Source organism: Myxine glutinosa, chromosome 1 (genome assembly GCF_964187855.1).
Source record: "Myxine glutinosa chromosome 1, kmMyxGlut1.1, whole genome shotgun sequence".
NCBI lineage: Eukaryota > Metazoa > Chordata > Myxini > Myxiniformes > Myxinidae > Myxine > Myxine glutinosa.
The window spans coordinates 344147942-344163301 of record NC_136261.1 but is presented as its reverse complement, the minus strand read 5'-3'; the positions used below and the strand labels follow the sequence as shown (position 1 = coordinate 344163301).

The window sequence follows — 15360 nt, the reverse complement described above, 5'->3', positions numbered from 1 at the left end:
CAAGAGGATGCACGAGAAAGGTGTGTAACAGACTGGCGCATGAGTACAGAGTGCACTGTCAAGAGTAAGGGTGAATGCGCGACCAAGAGTGTGGGTAAGAGTAGTAAGAGTGACACGGAGCGTGAGTTGGTTGTGGCAGGTGAGAGAGGATGTACACCTGGAATGGAAGGATGCACACCTGGAATGGTAGAGCGTGTGTGGGAATGCACACTGGAATTGGTAGTGAGGCACGTGGTTGGATGTGCAAGTGAGAGCACACCTGTGGTTGTCACAGAGGAGATGACCGAGGAGGGGGCGCGAAGAGGTGTGTTGGTGAGGTGTGCGAACGACGAGTGTGTGCAAAGGTGTGCGGTGGTCAGGTGTGTGACCAAGTCTGTGAGCGGAATGAGTGTACCTCGGTGTGTAAGAGAAGGTGCAATGACAAATAGCATGGAGACAGCTGGATGTGTGAGCAAGGAACGGGCTGCGGGGTGTGAGCATGCAAGTGGAGCATCGATGGTAACCGGGTTAGCGGTTCGAGCGACGTATAGCCGAATCGGGCCCTCGGTGCGTGCCGGGCTTCGCGTGCCGCGAGGACCAGCGGGGATCCGAACCACAGCGGTTTTGAAAGAACCGCCGTACGCGATCCACGCTGGGCCTCGCTCGGAACGGTCGCGTCCGAGCTCCACTAGGCGGAGCGGGCAGTCCGGTTGGAAGGGCCGACACAGCGACCCCTTGTGGTTGCCGCGCTCCGGCCGGCCGAGATTGGGGCATCGGACGGTCCCGTGCCCCGATGGTGCGTGGAATCTCGGGCCGAGTAGACCGCCTTCCCTGCACCGAATCCCGGACGGACCCATCCGCTGGCAACGAACCACCCGCATCCATTGCTCGGCTTTACGAAGCAGAGCCTTGGAAACTAATTGGCGCACCGAGAGGATCTAGTGAGTAGCCGGGTGATGAGGATAGTGTTTTGGACCCGAAATTAGAAAAACAAAATTTCATGATTGGCAAAGGATTGGCAGAGTGATGATTGGCAGAGGATTGGTAGTGATTGGCAAATTTTTGATTGGCTGGAATTTGGTGAGCAAAATTGATAGTAGAAGATGCCCGATGTGGAGGGATGGCAACTCTGCCATCTCTCACAGCGGGGGCAAAGGAGCACTAGTCTTATGGGGTTTATGGCAGTGAAAACTAGCCCGGGAGGGTTAGGATATAATGATAGGGATCTAGAGAAGATGACAATAGGTAACGTTAAGATTAGGTAGTGACAATGATACCTGTAGTGGGGACGCAGGTAGATTAGTTTGGATGATAATGACGTGGTATGTGCTAAGTTTAAAGGGAAGACGGGGAGCACTAAGTTAGCAGGGCAACAGGTAGATTAGATGATGCCGTGTGTGAGGAACAGGTGTGATTGCACAGGTGTGCAACTGAACAGGTGTATGGAGCAGTGTGTAAGTGAGTGATGGTGATGAGTTGTGTTGATCAAATGGTCCAGGAAGGAAGGAGGGTGCAGGTGGCACCAGGTGTGATTGCACAGGTGTGCAACTACAGGTGAATGGAGAACAGGTGTATGGAATAAATGGTAGTGTGGAATATATGGAGTATTGGAATGGATGGTCGTGGAGTGAGTATGGAGGAAACTGTGGAGTGGAGTGGATGGTGCGAAGGTGTGGATGGGGGAAAGGAGGATGGACCCCATCACGAATACCCGGGGAGGGTAGTGTAAGTGTTAGGTAGAGGGTATAGGTAAATTGTGGTTGGATATTGGCATCTGTGGTGCGTGGTGGAAGAATGGTATTTGGATGGGTGCATTAGTGTTGTGGAAATGGCTGGGCGTGTAGCCTGTTAGTGTGTGTAGTTGGTTTGGGCACTCCACCACTGTGAGGATGTCGGCCCGGTGAGGCCGCAGGTGGGCTCTGGGAGCCGGTAGAGTTGTTGTGGATGGGGCCCGAGGATCCGGAGGACGGACCTGGGTTGCCCAGTGCCAGAGGGCACCGAGGGGGTGACAGAGCCAGGAGGGGCCTTCCCCAGTTAGTTAGGTTAGGGTGAGGAGCTAGGTAAGCTCGGGTGGCAACTGCAGTGGTGGAGGTGTGCAGGTGGGTAGGCCTGCTGGGAGAGCTACACACCCCAGTCCTGAAATTGTGCAAGGGCACAGGGAGTTGCATCGGGGGAGTGAGACCCCAAATTGAGAAGCACCACAGTTTGGTCAATGGGAATTGGTTTTTAGAACCCATAGTGTAAGTTGGCCAATGGATTGGCAAGGAAAGACCCTGGGTAGTGTAAAGTGTGTTAATGTCATTTAGAGGATAGTTAGGATTAGGAATCTCCTCGCACCATCTACATCCACTCACCTGAGGTAACGATGGTACTCCACACTATGCCAGGTTGTTTTGTTAATTTTATTGTGCAGATGTTTGGAATGTGAGACGCATCATGATGTGGGTGTGACATTGTGCTTTGGTGTTCCATCTCTTCCTCCTTTTGAGGATTGATGATGATTTGGGTGATGGCAAATTTTGAAGTGAAGGGAGTGAAGACGAATTTGGTGTAGAAGAGATATGGGGAGACGTGACGGTAGCGGCTGATTTGTAAATGTGTAGATTGTTGTACATATGTGGTAAGGGCAAGGGTAGTGTAGGTGACAGGGGGGGTGACGTACGGTAGGGACGAGCTTTCTCACTTCGCTCTCCGTACGCACTTCGCCTTGCATTGCCTTGTTTGATGTGTACCATTGTGACCTTACCCCTCACTCATCTGTCTTTTCCCCTTTTGTCTCCCACATGAGGACCTGTGCGCCACTGGGCGCCGAGGGGAGCGTGCGTGAGTCGGCCATTGTGCGCCCGAACCTCTCGCAACCACAGCTGTCTGCATCGATGCACCACCTTATGGACCACATGTCTGTGGCTGAGCACCACTGATGGACCCCATGGGTTGGGACATGGCCCCTCTGCTGGAACCGGCCATGAAGGCCCGAAATCTTGCTGGCGGACCTTGGCCACAGGGCACCGATGCCCCACAGGTGAACCACACTAGTCGGCCCTGTGGGCCATTAAAAAAAAAAATGGACACGTTGGGTGCAGGTTTTATTGCAAATAGGCTGCCAGCAAAGAAAATGACAACATCTGGAAGAAAGCAAATAGCCAGCAGAGGGAGCCAAAGAGCAAGAGACCACCAGCAGGGTTATAGGGTTTGTTGTTTTTATTTTTTATTGATGAACAGTGATGACTGAGCACCGATTGGTGCTTGAGGGTGCTTTCATGGTGCGTCGATGCAGAGCAGACTGTCTCCCCCCCCCAGAAAGAACAATCACAGGTCCTGGGTTAGTTTTGTAAATAAAGTAACGTCATTGTAAATAATGCTCCCCACCGTCAATGTATAGTTTGAAGACCATTCCGCAATTCGGTTAGCTGTGGGCGTGAATCTGTTACGCAGGGTGCAATGGAGCAGCGGGACATATTTATTTGTTTTAAAACTGTCGCACTCAGGGTCAGGTTAAATGTAGAGGGAACTACACCTACGTGCCACACCAAAAGTTAAAGTTATAGGCCCGGGACGTGCCTAAGAGGAGGAGGGTGCAGTGTTGTGGATATGAGAATGTTTTTTGTTGTTGTTGTTGTTATTGTGTAAATTGTTGTTAAAATATCGCCATCCTTACTCCAGTGTTGTATAAAGGTCAAAGGGCGTTCCCGTAGTTAGTTCCATAAAGCATACATGAAGGACACCATAATATCCCTGTTCAGTAGTTTATTTCCTTATTATGTGTATTAGGGTAAGGCCTCGTCTTCCATTAAGATGACACTCCATTGCACCAGGTGAAATAAGAGTAGATTCCGTTCACATTCCCTTTTCGTCAATTGCCATTCGCATTGCCAACTACAATTGCCGCCATTAAGCATGTGCTCAGCTCGGGGAAGAAGGGCGTGCCCGCCCATCGTCATCAAGGGTGGAGTCAGAGGGCCTGTGCCCACCAATCAGGGCCGAAGCGAGCTCACCGAGGGGCGTGTCCTGAAGGCCGGCGGCTTGATTGCCTGAGGCGCTATAAAAGCGCGCGCGCAAGAGCCGAGTGCGTGGTTGGACCAAGAGAGAGACGTGCAAAGAGAGGTGCAGAGAGACGTGCAAAGAGAGGTGCAGAGAGACGTGCAAAGGGAGGTGCAGAGAGACGTGCAAAGAGAGGTGCAGAGAGACGTGCAAAGAGAGGTGCAGAGAGACGTGCAAAGAGAGGTGCAGAGAGACGTGCAAAGAGAGGTGCGTCAGAGAGAGTTGGCAGTACACAAGCAAGCATTGAGAGAAGGAGTTCTGAGAGCAAGCATTGAGAGAGAGTCCTGAGAGCAAGCAAGAGGAGTACCACGAGCAGTACCAGCAGCATTAAACTCCACCAAGCAGCGTTGGCTCCACCAGGCAGCTTTAACTCGACCGGCGGAGCTCGTCCCGCGGCAGCTCGCACAACCGCAGCTTGGGCGTTGACGGCGGTGCCGACCGTGGCCGCGGAGGAACGGAGCTGCCGCTCCCGGCCCGACCGTGACCCAGTTCCAGTGGACCTTCCTCTCCCTCCAGCCATCCACCTCCTGCCATTCCTATCATCATTCCCCGCGTGTCTGTCTTTGTTTGTTCTGTCCCTGGGTATTAATTAAGCCTGTATAGTTAAGCTAAGTTTCGCTGTGTCGCCTTGCCTCTTCTGTAAATTATTTTATTATCCTTCCTTCTCCTTGGTTATTTTGGTCTTGTAAATAGTAAATAAATTATATTTGTATTCCTTACCCGTTGTCTTTCTTCTTCTTCACATCCTTCGCTTTAGTCTTTTCCCCATTGAATATCTGTGGCGCGATTCGGCCAACGTTCAGGAATCAGGTTAGTCGGGGTAGCTGTTAGGGCCGCGGTGCCATCCGCTCGGCAAACCAACATCTTATCCGTGGTCCGTAACAACTCCTTTGTTGAGACTTCATCTTCATCAATCAATCAATCAATTCAATTAAATCAATTCATCAATCTTCATCAATAAATCACATTAACCAATCAGATAACTCTATACCTAAGCCGTTTCCCAATGTTGCCAGAACAGTTCGATCCACTGATGGAGATATATGATCATTGGTCGTCACCTTTGACCTATACCTTTTGTCAATTGACAAATCACCGTTCTGCCTCTGGATCATATCTGACATATTTTTAGCTGCGTCGCAGACGCTGGTCATAGAGTGCCCTCTGCTGTTGTTCTTCTTGTTCTTGTTCTTGCAGAGAAGACAAAACCTCAAAGCTCCACCCATTCTGGGAACCATAGCTCCACCCATTGTGGGAGAGGCTTCATATAAACAAATATCCACCATTTTATTAACTCGCATAGCTTTGAGGCCTGTTTTGTAGGCCCGTGGTGTCTTCCTCTCTCACACAGTTTTATTTCAAATCAAATTCGATACATCATTTCATTTTTCACAGTCGCTAACATAGTTTTAGACTCGGTTGAAAAAAAACGGGAAGAAAATCCGATGAAAGTTGCCCTTTATAGAACGAAATGAATTCTCAAAGGCCTGTAACTTCAAGTCCATTGAGATATATTTTGTTTAAATCACGGCATGGTCAGTCATACACAGCCCGAAATAACAGACGGGAAAATGCCGAGATATATTAAAAATTCGTCCATTTGATGACAATCGTCACGATGAAATATTTAATTTATACGTCGTCACAATAATGTGGAGAGAGGAGCATAGCTTCGTTCACATGTCGCCACACACGGGAAATTGCCGAGATTTTCTTTTTTTTAAATCGCGGCATGGTCAGTCATACACCGCCTGAAATAACAGACGGGAAAATGCCGAGATATATTAAAAATTCGTCGCCACACACGGGAAATTGCCGAGATATATTTTCACTTTACACAAAAATAACATCAAGTAATCGAATCAATAGGAATGTCCTGTGCCTATAACATCGACGTTATAGGCACAGCTGCATCTAGGGATTGTGTAACATCGACATGGCTTTTGTTTTAATTAAAACTTTTTGTGCTTGTTCAATCTTGTCTGGTCATTATATCACAAATTCAAGCTTAGCAACCATTGAAGGCAACCCAACCCTCCATTTGTGACATAGTCAGCCAAGATCAATCAAACAGGTATGAGACAGGTCACTGAGGAAATGTCCCAATTTAAATAGTACTCAAACGTCCTGACAATTAAAATTTCGTAATTCATAATATTTGCCAATTTTAATCCAAGCATGCTGAAATTTGACACTTCATTTAACCCTATTACCTGTCATGCATCATTAATCCTACAGGGCTCAAAAGCTGTCCTTGAAGCCCGTGCAATCATTTTACACCGAAAACCTGATCGTATTTCTGTCAATCATAACATCATGATTTCAAAATCATCATCATAATTATCATCACTATTATAATCATGGTCATAACATAATCATCTATTTGAAAAACCAAACATTTCCTGTATCACCACATCCACGTGGTATAATCAACAATGAAAAATAAAACTGCATATTACAAAAGGCCATCTTCTGACCACTTAATATACCTATTGACAAGAAGTCATAGTAATATCGAATAATCGTTAAAAATTTAAAAGATGAAAATCACGTCTAATTCGCCTGCCGCTTTGTCGTACCAAAATCGTAAAATAATTATACGGCAGTACACCATATCAGTGGTTCTTCGTGAAAGCCCAGCACCCTTGCTAAGGAAAAAAAACTCTTCGTGGTTCTTTGTGACTATTTCACGGCACCCTTGCTGAAAAATGCGTATACATTGGTAGTACACCAATACAGGGCTTTGTGCATCTTCACATGCTTTGTGGATTTCGCCCACCGACCACACTTAATTAATACAATAAACATTTCTTCCGTTCAACAGAACAAACATTTCCTGTATAAGCATTTCAAAACAAAAAAGAAGAAGCAGACTCACTTTCAAAAAAAATCAAAAATCAATTCTTTATTGAAAAAGAAAGAAGAGAAAATTAAATGAGAGCTTGACATAGAAACAAGCCACAATTAGGGGTGTTAATACTGTGCGAAATACGACACTCATTTTATTATCCTAAAGATAACTGTGTATTATTGGTCGCACTCATTACTTTAATGTTTTTATATCTTTTTCCCTTTCAAGGCTTTCAGAGATTTTTATGTTCATGCTGTCCCCTGCCTTGATCTATCTGTGCGAACCGTTACACTCATCATTTAACCATTTGAACTGTCGTATCATCGCACTCATCACTTTAGCACTATGGGGCCATGGTTTGAGGGAGAGGGGGAAAAGAAAAGAGAAGTGAGACAAAAAAAAAAAAATGAATAAAAATAATGAGAAAAAAAAAAGAAAAAAAATGAAATAAAATGAAAAAAATCACAATCATGCCCTCAAAAATCATCACAATGTTCTGATTGCAGTTCAAGGACATCAATGCTCCCTTTTAAGAATTCACTTTTAAACAAAGACAAACAAGCATAATCCCTTTTTTCCCCATTTTAGTCCAACTTCAATTTTGAAAATTAACTCAAAAGTTCAGCCAAAAGGTTTAACCGATAGAAATATTTGTCCATTCTAATCAATTTTCCTATCCAATCCTACAAGGAGCCTGGAAGAGAATGGAAAATCTGCTAATTTTAATCCAAATAAAATTCATCCAATCCTACAAGGAGCCTGGAAGAGAATGGAAAATCTGCTAATTTTAATCCAAATAAAATTCAATAAAACACCATTTAGCTCACTATTGCCTGATTCCCCATTTTACAAGTGGGAAACACAATTCCGCTTCTTGGGGGCCCTCCAAGAAGCGAAATGCTGCCCACTCATCCTATGACCTCCATCAAAAGAGGATATTACATTTAAACCCATATGATTGTCTGTCTACACAGAACAATTTGGATTTTCTCTACATTTGTTGATATGAATGACAAAAACCCAGCCTTCCCTCACAGGTGCAACATCACCTGTGCAAGTGTGTAAAATCACAAGCATGTCGGTGTGTTTTAACACAGGCATCGTAAAATCACTGAGAACAATCCTGGCAAAAAACTACACATTACTGATTTCTGTGTCTTATCATAATTTGAATCCAAATAAAATTTTCAAATGCATCTTCAATGATTTTTTCTTATAAATTCTACATCCCAGTGACATGGGATCGCCTCTCATCATTTTTTTACCTTAATTGAATGACATTTAGCTGTCCAAGATGGCCGCCGAAAAAAATTAAAATCCTGGAAAATGTATATTTTTAGGAAAATTTACAGGTGAAAGCATCATATTTCAGAGCGGGAAGGTGGTGGAAGGGAGGGGGAGGGTGGTTGGGGGAGACGGAAGAAGGGAGGGGGGGGGGGAGGCAGGAACACAAAGGAATGAATGGAGCGAAGGAGTGAGGGGTGGGCACAGAGGAATGAGGGGAGGGGGGGCGGAAGACAGGGTGGGAAGAATAAGGGGTGGATGAAGGTACAACGACAAGGCAGAGACAAGCTGGGACAAGCTGCAATACAAATAAATTGGAAGAAGAAGAAATATGTGAGAAGGGAAAAAAAAAACAACACCAACACCAACACCAACAACGATTATTTGCTCCATGGAAGCCTTTGCTTCCTCGAATAACTTACTTCAAAAGGGCACAATGCATACTCATTTAAAGACATGCACCGCTGTGCACAAGGTGCCAGGAGCAATTCAACTGAAAGATTACGCCGTACTTTATCTGTCAGAGACACCCTCACTGTTATGGGACGTCACACGCATGCGATGTTCATGTCCATCTGCACGCATGCGCACAAATGTGATCGCCACTTCCGGGTTTATTATTATTATTATTTTTTAATTTATATACCGCTCTAGTGATGTCGTGGTATTTCACGCTTTTCATCTTATCAAAAAGATGTCAAAACCATATCAGTACATTCACACTACAAATACGTTGTTATGAATGCACATTTTGCAACGATAATCACAAATTTCGTTTTATCACGAGACGATCACTCAAAGGGCAAATCTAGCACCATTTCTCGATATTTGGATCGATATTTGAAATATATATATTGTGCTCACGTACGTATCAATCAGCAAAACGATGTAATATGCTGTGCACTCCCCATGTCGGTGCCGGACTTAGTGCAGACGCGGCACAGCGCAGAGCACCCGTCCTCAAGCGATCCCTCAACCTAAGCCTCCGAGTAGCTGGATTACAGGCGCACGCCACCACGCCCGGCGATCTCACCCACCCGCTCCTCGCTCATGCGCAGTAAATGCGTCTTCAGTGACTCGCTGGTGCATCACGATGCGTGCATGCAAACTGGCGTGCCGAGGTCATATTTAATAATCAGGGACGGAGGAGGTGTGAGAAGGGTGAGGTAGGGGTAAGTTAAGGTTGGGGGTGGGGTGCGCAGAGATCAGAAGGTGGTGAGGGTAGAGACACGGTGATGGGGGAGGGGGAGGTTCAGGGGGGAAAAACTCCCTCCTCACTGTAGCGGGTGTGTGTGTGTGTGTGTGTGTGTGTGTGTGTGTGTGTGTGTGTGTGTGCGTGCGTGTGTTGGCATCGTTTACGTGTCGCCACTTAAATGTGGTAACACTTATGCGTCGCGTTTGTGAACGCTATCTCCAACATGAATCAAAATCCAAACATGAATAAAAAAATGAGGGAACAGAACAAGACCGAGAGTGAGGGGAGAGAGGCAACTGAGAGACCCGAATGGGTGGTGGTGGTGGTAGTGCGGTGGTTGTGGAGGATGGTGGTGGTGGTGGTTGTGGAGGGTGGTGGTGGTGGTGGGGTGATTGTTAGGGTGTCTGAGGGATGCGTGAAATAAGGGATGAAGGATGAGGGATGAAGGATGGGAGTGAGGGAGAGAGAGAGAGAGAGAGAGAGAGAGAGAGAGGGACAGAGGAGAAGAATGGATGGTGGTCTCTGACATACGCAAAAAGCCACACCTTTTATGATCAAATTCGTATCGTTATTTATTGAAAAAAAATCGTTCTTTTTGCTAGGAATTAAAACGTTTGCATATTCTTTGAGAAAAAAAAAAAATCGCCATTCTTTTCATAAGAAGCGAAAAAGTTGCTCTTTTTATCCTTTTTCATAAAAACTTAGGGAACTTTTAAACAAAGCAGGTTCATATCACTTCTGTAAAGATCAACAAGAGTCTTACCTTATACATGGCTTTCTCGTCGAACTGCACAGTGGATATCTGGTACGGGCTACCAATTGTTGAAGTGTTCTAATCCTTAACTGTAAAAAGGAAGACTCCAACTTGTTCTTTGTTGTTCGGTTTATTTAAGGGGAAGGGGCAGAATGTACTGACTCAAGATAATCACTATACTAAGACATGAACTGCACTTTGACGAAACATCTTTTCCCTGCCGGTCGTGGCACTCCAATCCTGGTTTTGAGCAGATCTTCCTCCGTCCTTCGCTCTTGGCCAGCGCAGCTCTGTCCCCTTCAAGTCACATTTACCTTTTATTATCAATGTTCAATTCCATATATGGTATGGAATTTAAGACTCCGAACAGACTCCCCGGCTCAGACAATGGAAGTCTGGGTTCTATCTTGGAGAATCCTAAGGACCATTTCTTAGACAGCTGTCACAGTTAAAGTGATAAAACACCTTTTATCTATCCCATAGGTCACTCCTTCCTGACCCCTCCGAACAAGAATGTTCCAAGCTTCATTTGAAGAGAAAAACACATTTTAACAAGAGCGAAGGAGAATATAAATAATTATATATGCCTCCACACCTGCCAAACATCGAACAAAACCGAACTACATCGACATTTTAGAAAGTCTCCAAAACGCTCTCCTCACTTCATCTCAGAGGTGACGCAACACTATCCTGCTTATTGCCATGTACAAAAATATCCCAAACTATTGAAATCCAATATTTGCCACACCTTCCTTATGCATGGAATGAAGAAATAAGACTGGAAGGTAGTTTGTGAAAGGAGAATGGTGCAACAGTGCAAGTGAAAAGGCAAAAAAAAAAGTTGTTTGTTACATCAACATCAAACCAGGCTTTAATTTTTCCTGCTGCAAATTCAAATTCAACAACATAACCAAAGTTTTACCTGGCTCACCCTCAGGTAGGCCAAAACCACATATTAAATGCTTTCAATGGTCTTTCTTAAATGAAAGATGCAGTTATGGTCACATTCTCCTGCAAGATATTCTGATAAAGTCAATTTAAGCAAGTTTCGGACGTGGAGGGAAGAAATGTTTGCTGATAAAAACAACTGCTATCTTTGGAAAAACTCCACAAAAAAGGTGCAAGTATATAAAACAGTCAGGTTTGAAAATATTTTTGCCAGGCCAGGATCCAAATGACAACATTATGGTAATGACAACACTTCAGAAAGTTAGCAAATTAAACGAAGTCAATCAATCACCTTTCAGAATTTGATGAAATTGTCATGAAAACAACCAAACTATAAATTCTGCCACCTGTCTATGGAAAAAATAATCATGCTTGCATATGACAAATTTTACAGAAATAATTAAATAAACTGGCTCCTTTGTATCTCCGCAGCAATATAAAAATTGTAATTTCCCAGAAATAGAGAATCGCCAGAGAAATAATGTTCCATGAAGAAATACTCTGATCAATTTGGAATAATTAGCAGATATGAACACAAACAACATCAGTAAAGACCACACCATCTTTAAGCTCACAATATATGATACAAAGTTAGCAATTTATCGCAAAACTTTCAAAGAAAACTGGTTTGTGAATATTTAATAATGACAAACACTAAGCATCTTCAGTTCCCGTGATAATCAGGCAATGAAATCCAAAGGTCTGTTGAAACCACCTTTTCTGTTCATGTACTGCCTGCAAGGTACGCAAGTTAAAACAGTGAATAAGTTAAAAAGTAATTCAAAGAATAAGACAGCAAGGGCTTTCATCATCCATGAATTTATTTTCATATATTGTATATGCATATATATTTTTTGGTCATCTCATCTCGATCCTTGAAGAGATCAACTAATAAAATGGCCGTGATGTCTGGATGTCTGTCTATCCGTCCATCTATCCATCAACTTTCTGCCATTTTTGCTAAGACTCTTATCACCTGGCTGATTGTTCTGAAACTTGACACATGAATACAACACAGTAGCCCGCACAATCACTTGGGCTTTGATTTTTCGATTTCAGATCATGGCGGCTCCCGAGGGGGGTTAACCCCAAACTTTGAATGCATACTCATCCCTTATTTACTAACCGATTGCTCTGAAACCCGACAGAGCCCTTCTACTCAACAGCCCGCACAATTGCCCAGTCTTAGATGTTTCGATTTTGCATCAGAGGGGATCCCAGAGGGGTCCCCCCAAAATCAGCAGTGGTCCGAGAGTCAAATTTTCTGATATCCTGCTACAACCTCAAGAGATGACCGTCAACCCACTTCAGACTATTTTATATTTACAAAATAACTTGCATGGTGCACTTTGCTCCCTTGCATATAATTTGAATAACTTTTGCAAAATGCAATTGGATATACTGGAAAGCCATGGCAGAACACTATTTTTCCTCCCTTTTGGGCAGCATACATGTGAAGTGAGTGATTTTAAGGAGGTTTTCTTTGCATTATATTGTATTCTGTGCATGGCATTATCTAAATAATTTGGCTGGAGCTGCAGCTGTCAGTTACAATTGGCATACAGGCTGAAATCAATTCATTTCTTCCAGGTGAAAAGGCATAATCAAACATTGGGTGAGACTCAAGTTGGATGGTGCACTGTAAAGATACAAATCAGCACTTGACACTGCTAAGGTTTTTTTCTTGCATTAGCCATAAAATGATATACAGTTTGACCCCACTATTTGCATGGGATAAGTTCCTGGAAAATGCCACGAATTGTGAAACCACAAATGGGTGGGCGGGGGGGACATTGCTTCAATGGAAAAAAAGTGGGGATTGGTTCCCGAATCATGGAAATCCACGAATATCGAGTATCATCGAGGAAAAAAAAACCGCAAATGCCAAGAAAATTCCACAAATGGTGAATGTCGACAATAATCCACGAATGTCAATGAAAGTCCCGGAAATGGTGAGGCAAAACCCGCAGACGTCGATGAAAATCCACGAATACTTGCCGTGCCATTGTTTCAATGGGGGAAAAGGGAGACAGCCAATTGCACTGATAGATACTGTGAAGTGTTTTCATTCTGTACAGTAACTCGCAGGGATGACGTGTTATGCAGCTGGTGGAATATCCCGCAAAGCTATTCACAGTGTGAATGGTGGGATATCCTGCAAAACATTGTTTACCGTCTGTGGGATGTCCTGTGAAGCATGCTGCAAAACGTTGTTTACTTGTGAACGGCGGCGGGACATCATGTGAAGCTGTTCAGTGCGAATGACGGGATATCCCACAAAAGCCAAGAAAACGCAAAACACACGGCAGTGAATGTAGAAGCGGGTCATGCTCGGGGCTCGGAGAAGATGTTTTTTTGCATATGTCCAGCTGCTTTGTGCATGGTTGGTGAAAAATGGGTTTATAAATGTGTCAAGCTAGCAGCTCATGAAAAAAAACATTTTTGCGCCCCTGAAAAACCAGGAATTTGTGGGACACGGCCGCGAATAGAAAAGAGCCCACAAATTTGTGGGACACTTTTCGGCGAATAGAAAAACAGGTTGAATTTTATCAACCGCGAATATGTGGAACCCGCGATTAGAGGGGTCCGACTGTACAGCAAACCCTTAAATATTGCGGGTTTTGACCAGTCGCAGGCAACTTCTTATGTACCGATTTAGTTATCGTATGGTTTAATTGTCACCAATCATGGTTTTTGAGCTGTGATGTTTGAGAGTTGTGATGGTAATCTTCCACCACGAGCCTTGAATTGTTTCTCGTGCACCGTTAATAATGACGCTGAAGTGTAAAACGATGGAGAAAAGTGATTATTTTTTAACAGTTTCAAGTTTTCACATACAATTAGACTTTGCTATAAACTGTCATCCTGATGTTTCACTGGCAGGGTGATTCATCAATGTGTGTGCCAACCCTTGAATGGATGTGAAACTGGGCATCCCATCTGTCGGCATTTAAGACCCCACGGTGTCCTTTGCAAAGAGTAGGTGAGCTATCGCCGGCACAGTGGCCAAATTCTTGCCCTAACTACTGCTGGGAAGGCAATCCAAACCACCCTGTATAAACCTTGATCAGAAAGCTGTGTTGGCAGCCCCGACACTGTGAAGACTATGCAATATCAGGGAGAGGTGGAGGGGAGAGAGTGAGTGAGGAAGGGGGAGAGAAAGAGAAGTGGGGCTTCTGACAAATTACAGAAGGGAACAGCCATATTTAATCTGCTTTTGAATGTTTAATCTGTTTCATCGCAGCAGGAGACTTAATTTTAAAGCCAATTTATATGTATTTTACATGTTTATTACCCCATGCACATGAAGCAAAAAGCGGGGTTAAGTAATAGGTTCATGTCTGTCCGTCCATCTTATCAGTTTATGATCGAGGAACAGCTTATTTAAATCAAACATATATTTTGAATACGAATCAGAACATGAAATGGAAGAAAAGTCTTTCGTTATACCGTACCTTGTCTCTGAATTCATCCTGATCGCACATGTGCAGAGCAGAGCGAGATAATATTTTTACTCTGTCTGCCTGTCTGGCAGTCAAACAAAATTGAAAATAATTCCAAACAAGTAGAGCTACATTCAAAGTACACTGTCCCCATGCCAAATAAATAAATAACATCCTCTCGCGAGCAACATTGCCGGGCGTGCCCAAGGTGCACGGTGATGCCGCAGTACAGCACATGAGACAGAATTGCGAGGGAGCGGTGTACAATAATTGATGAAATGACTAATTGCATAATTAAAATAAATAAATAATAATCATAAAATAGTTAATTTCTTAATCAATTGGCTAATAGCATAGCTAAAGCACCACTGTTTCCTCCGAATCTGTTAATTTTGAAAATTAATTGAGTAATCAAAATATTAAATAATTAATCAGTTAATTGATTAATCAATAAATCAAAAATACCCTTTATAGCCAAATCACTTTGTCATTTATGTCCAAATATCAGCTTTCAAGCTCAAAATGTGCCCGAGATATTGCCAAGAGAAAAAAAAGTACTTAATAAATCGAAAATAATTAAGTAATTAAGCAATTAATTGATTAATCAAAATATATATTTTAAAAATCTGTTTTGCCATCGCATGTGCTCATTATTGCGCCCAAATTTCAGCTTCGTAGCTTCAAGGATAGCTGAGATATTGCCCGGACAAAAACAGAGTGAAAACCGAGTACTCCCTTTCGGCGCGTGTCATTGCCGAGCCCCCTTTGGCACCCGGCGATGACGTCATGCAGCGCCTGGAGATGGAATATGAAAGGGGTGATGCACAACAGGAACCTTACTGTTTTTAAGGACGTTATAATGGAC

General features: G+C 43.8%; 1 protein-coding gene across 1 annotated transcript in view; it reads right to left on the bottom strand.

Moving 5' to 3' along the window:
* Window positions 1-10945: 10945 nt before the first annotated feature.
* The window catches only part of SNRNP27 (small nuclear ribonucleoprotein U4/U6.U5 subunit 27), a 51748-nt gene continuing 47333 nt past the window's right edge, over window positions 10946-15360 (bottom strand). Inside the window, exon 6 of the mRNA XM_068098023.2 lies at window positions 10946-11787. Coding sequence (XP_067954124.1) covers window positions 11733-11787 — 55 coding nt within the window. The 3' untranslated portion in view covers window positions 10946-11732. The remainder of the gene's footprint in view (window positions 11788-15360) is intronic.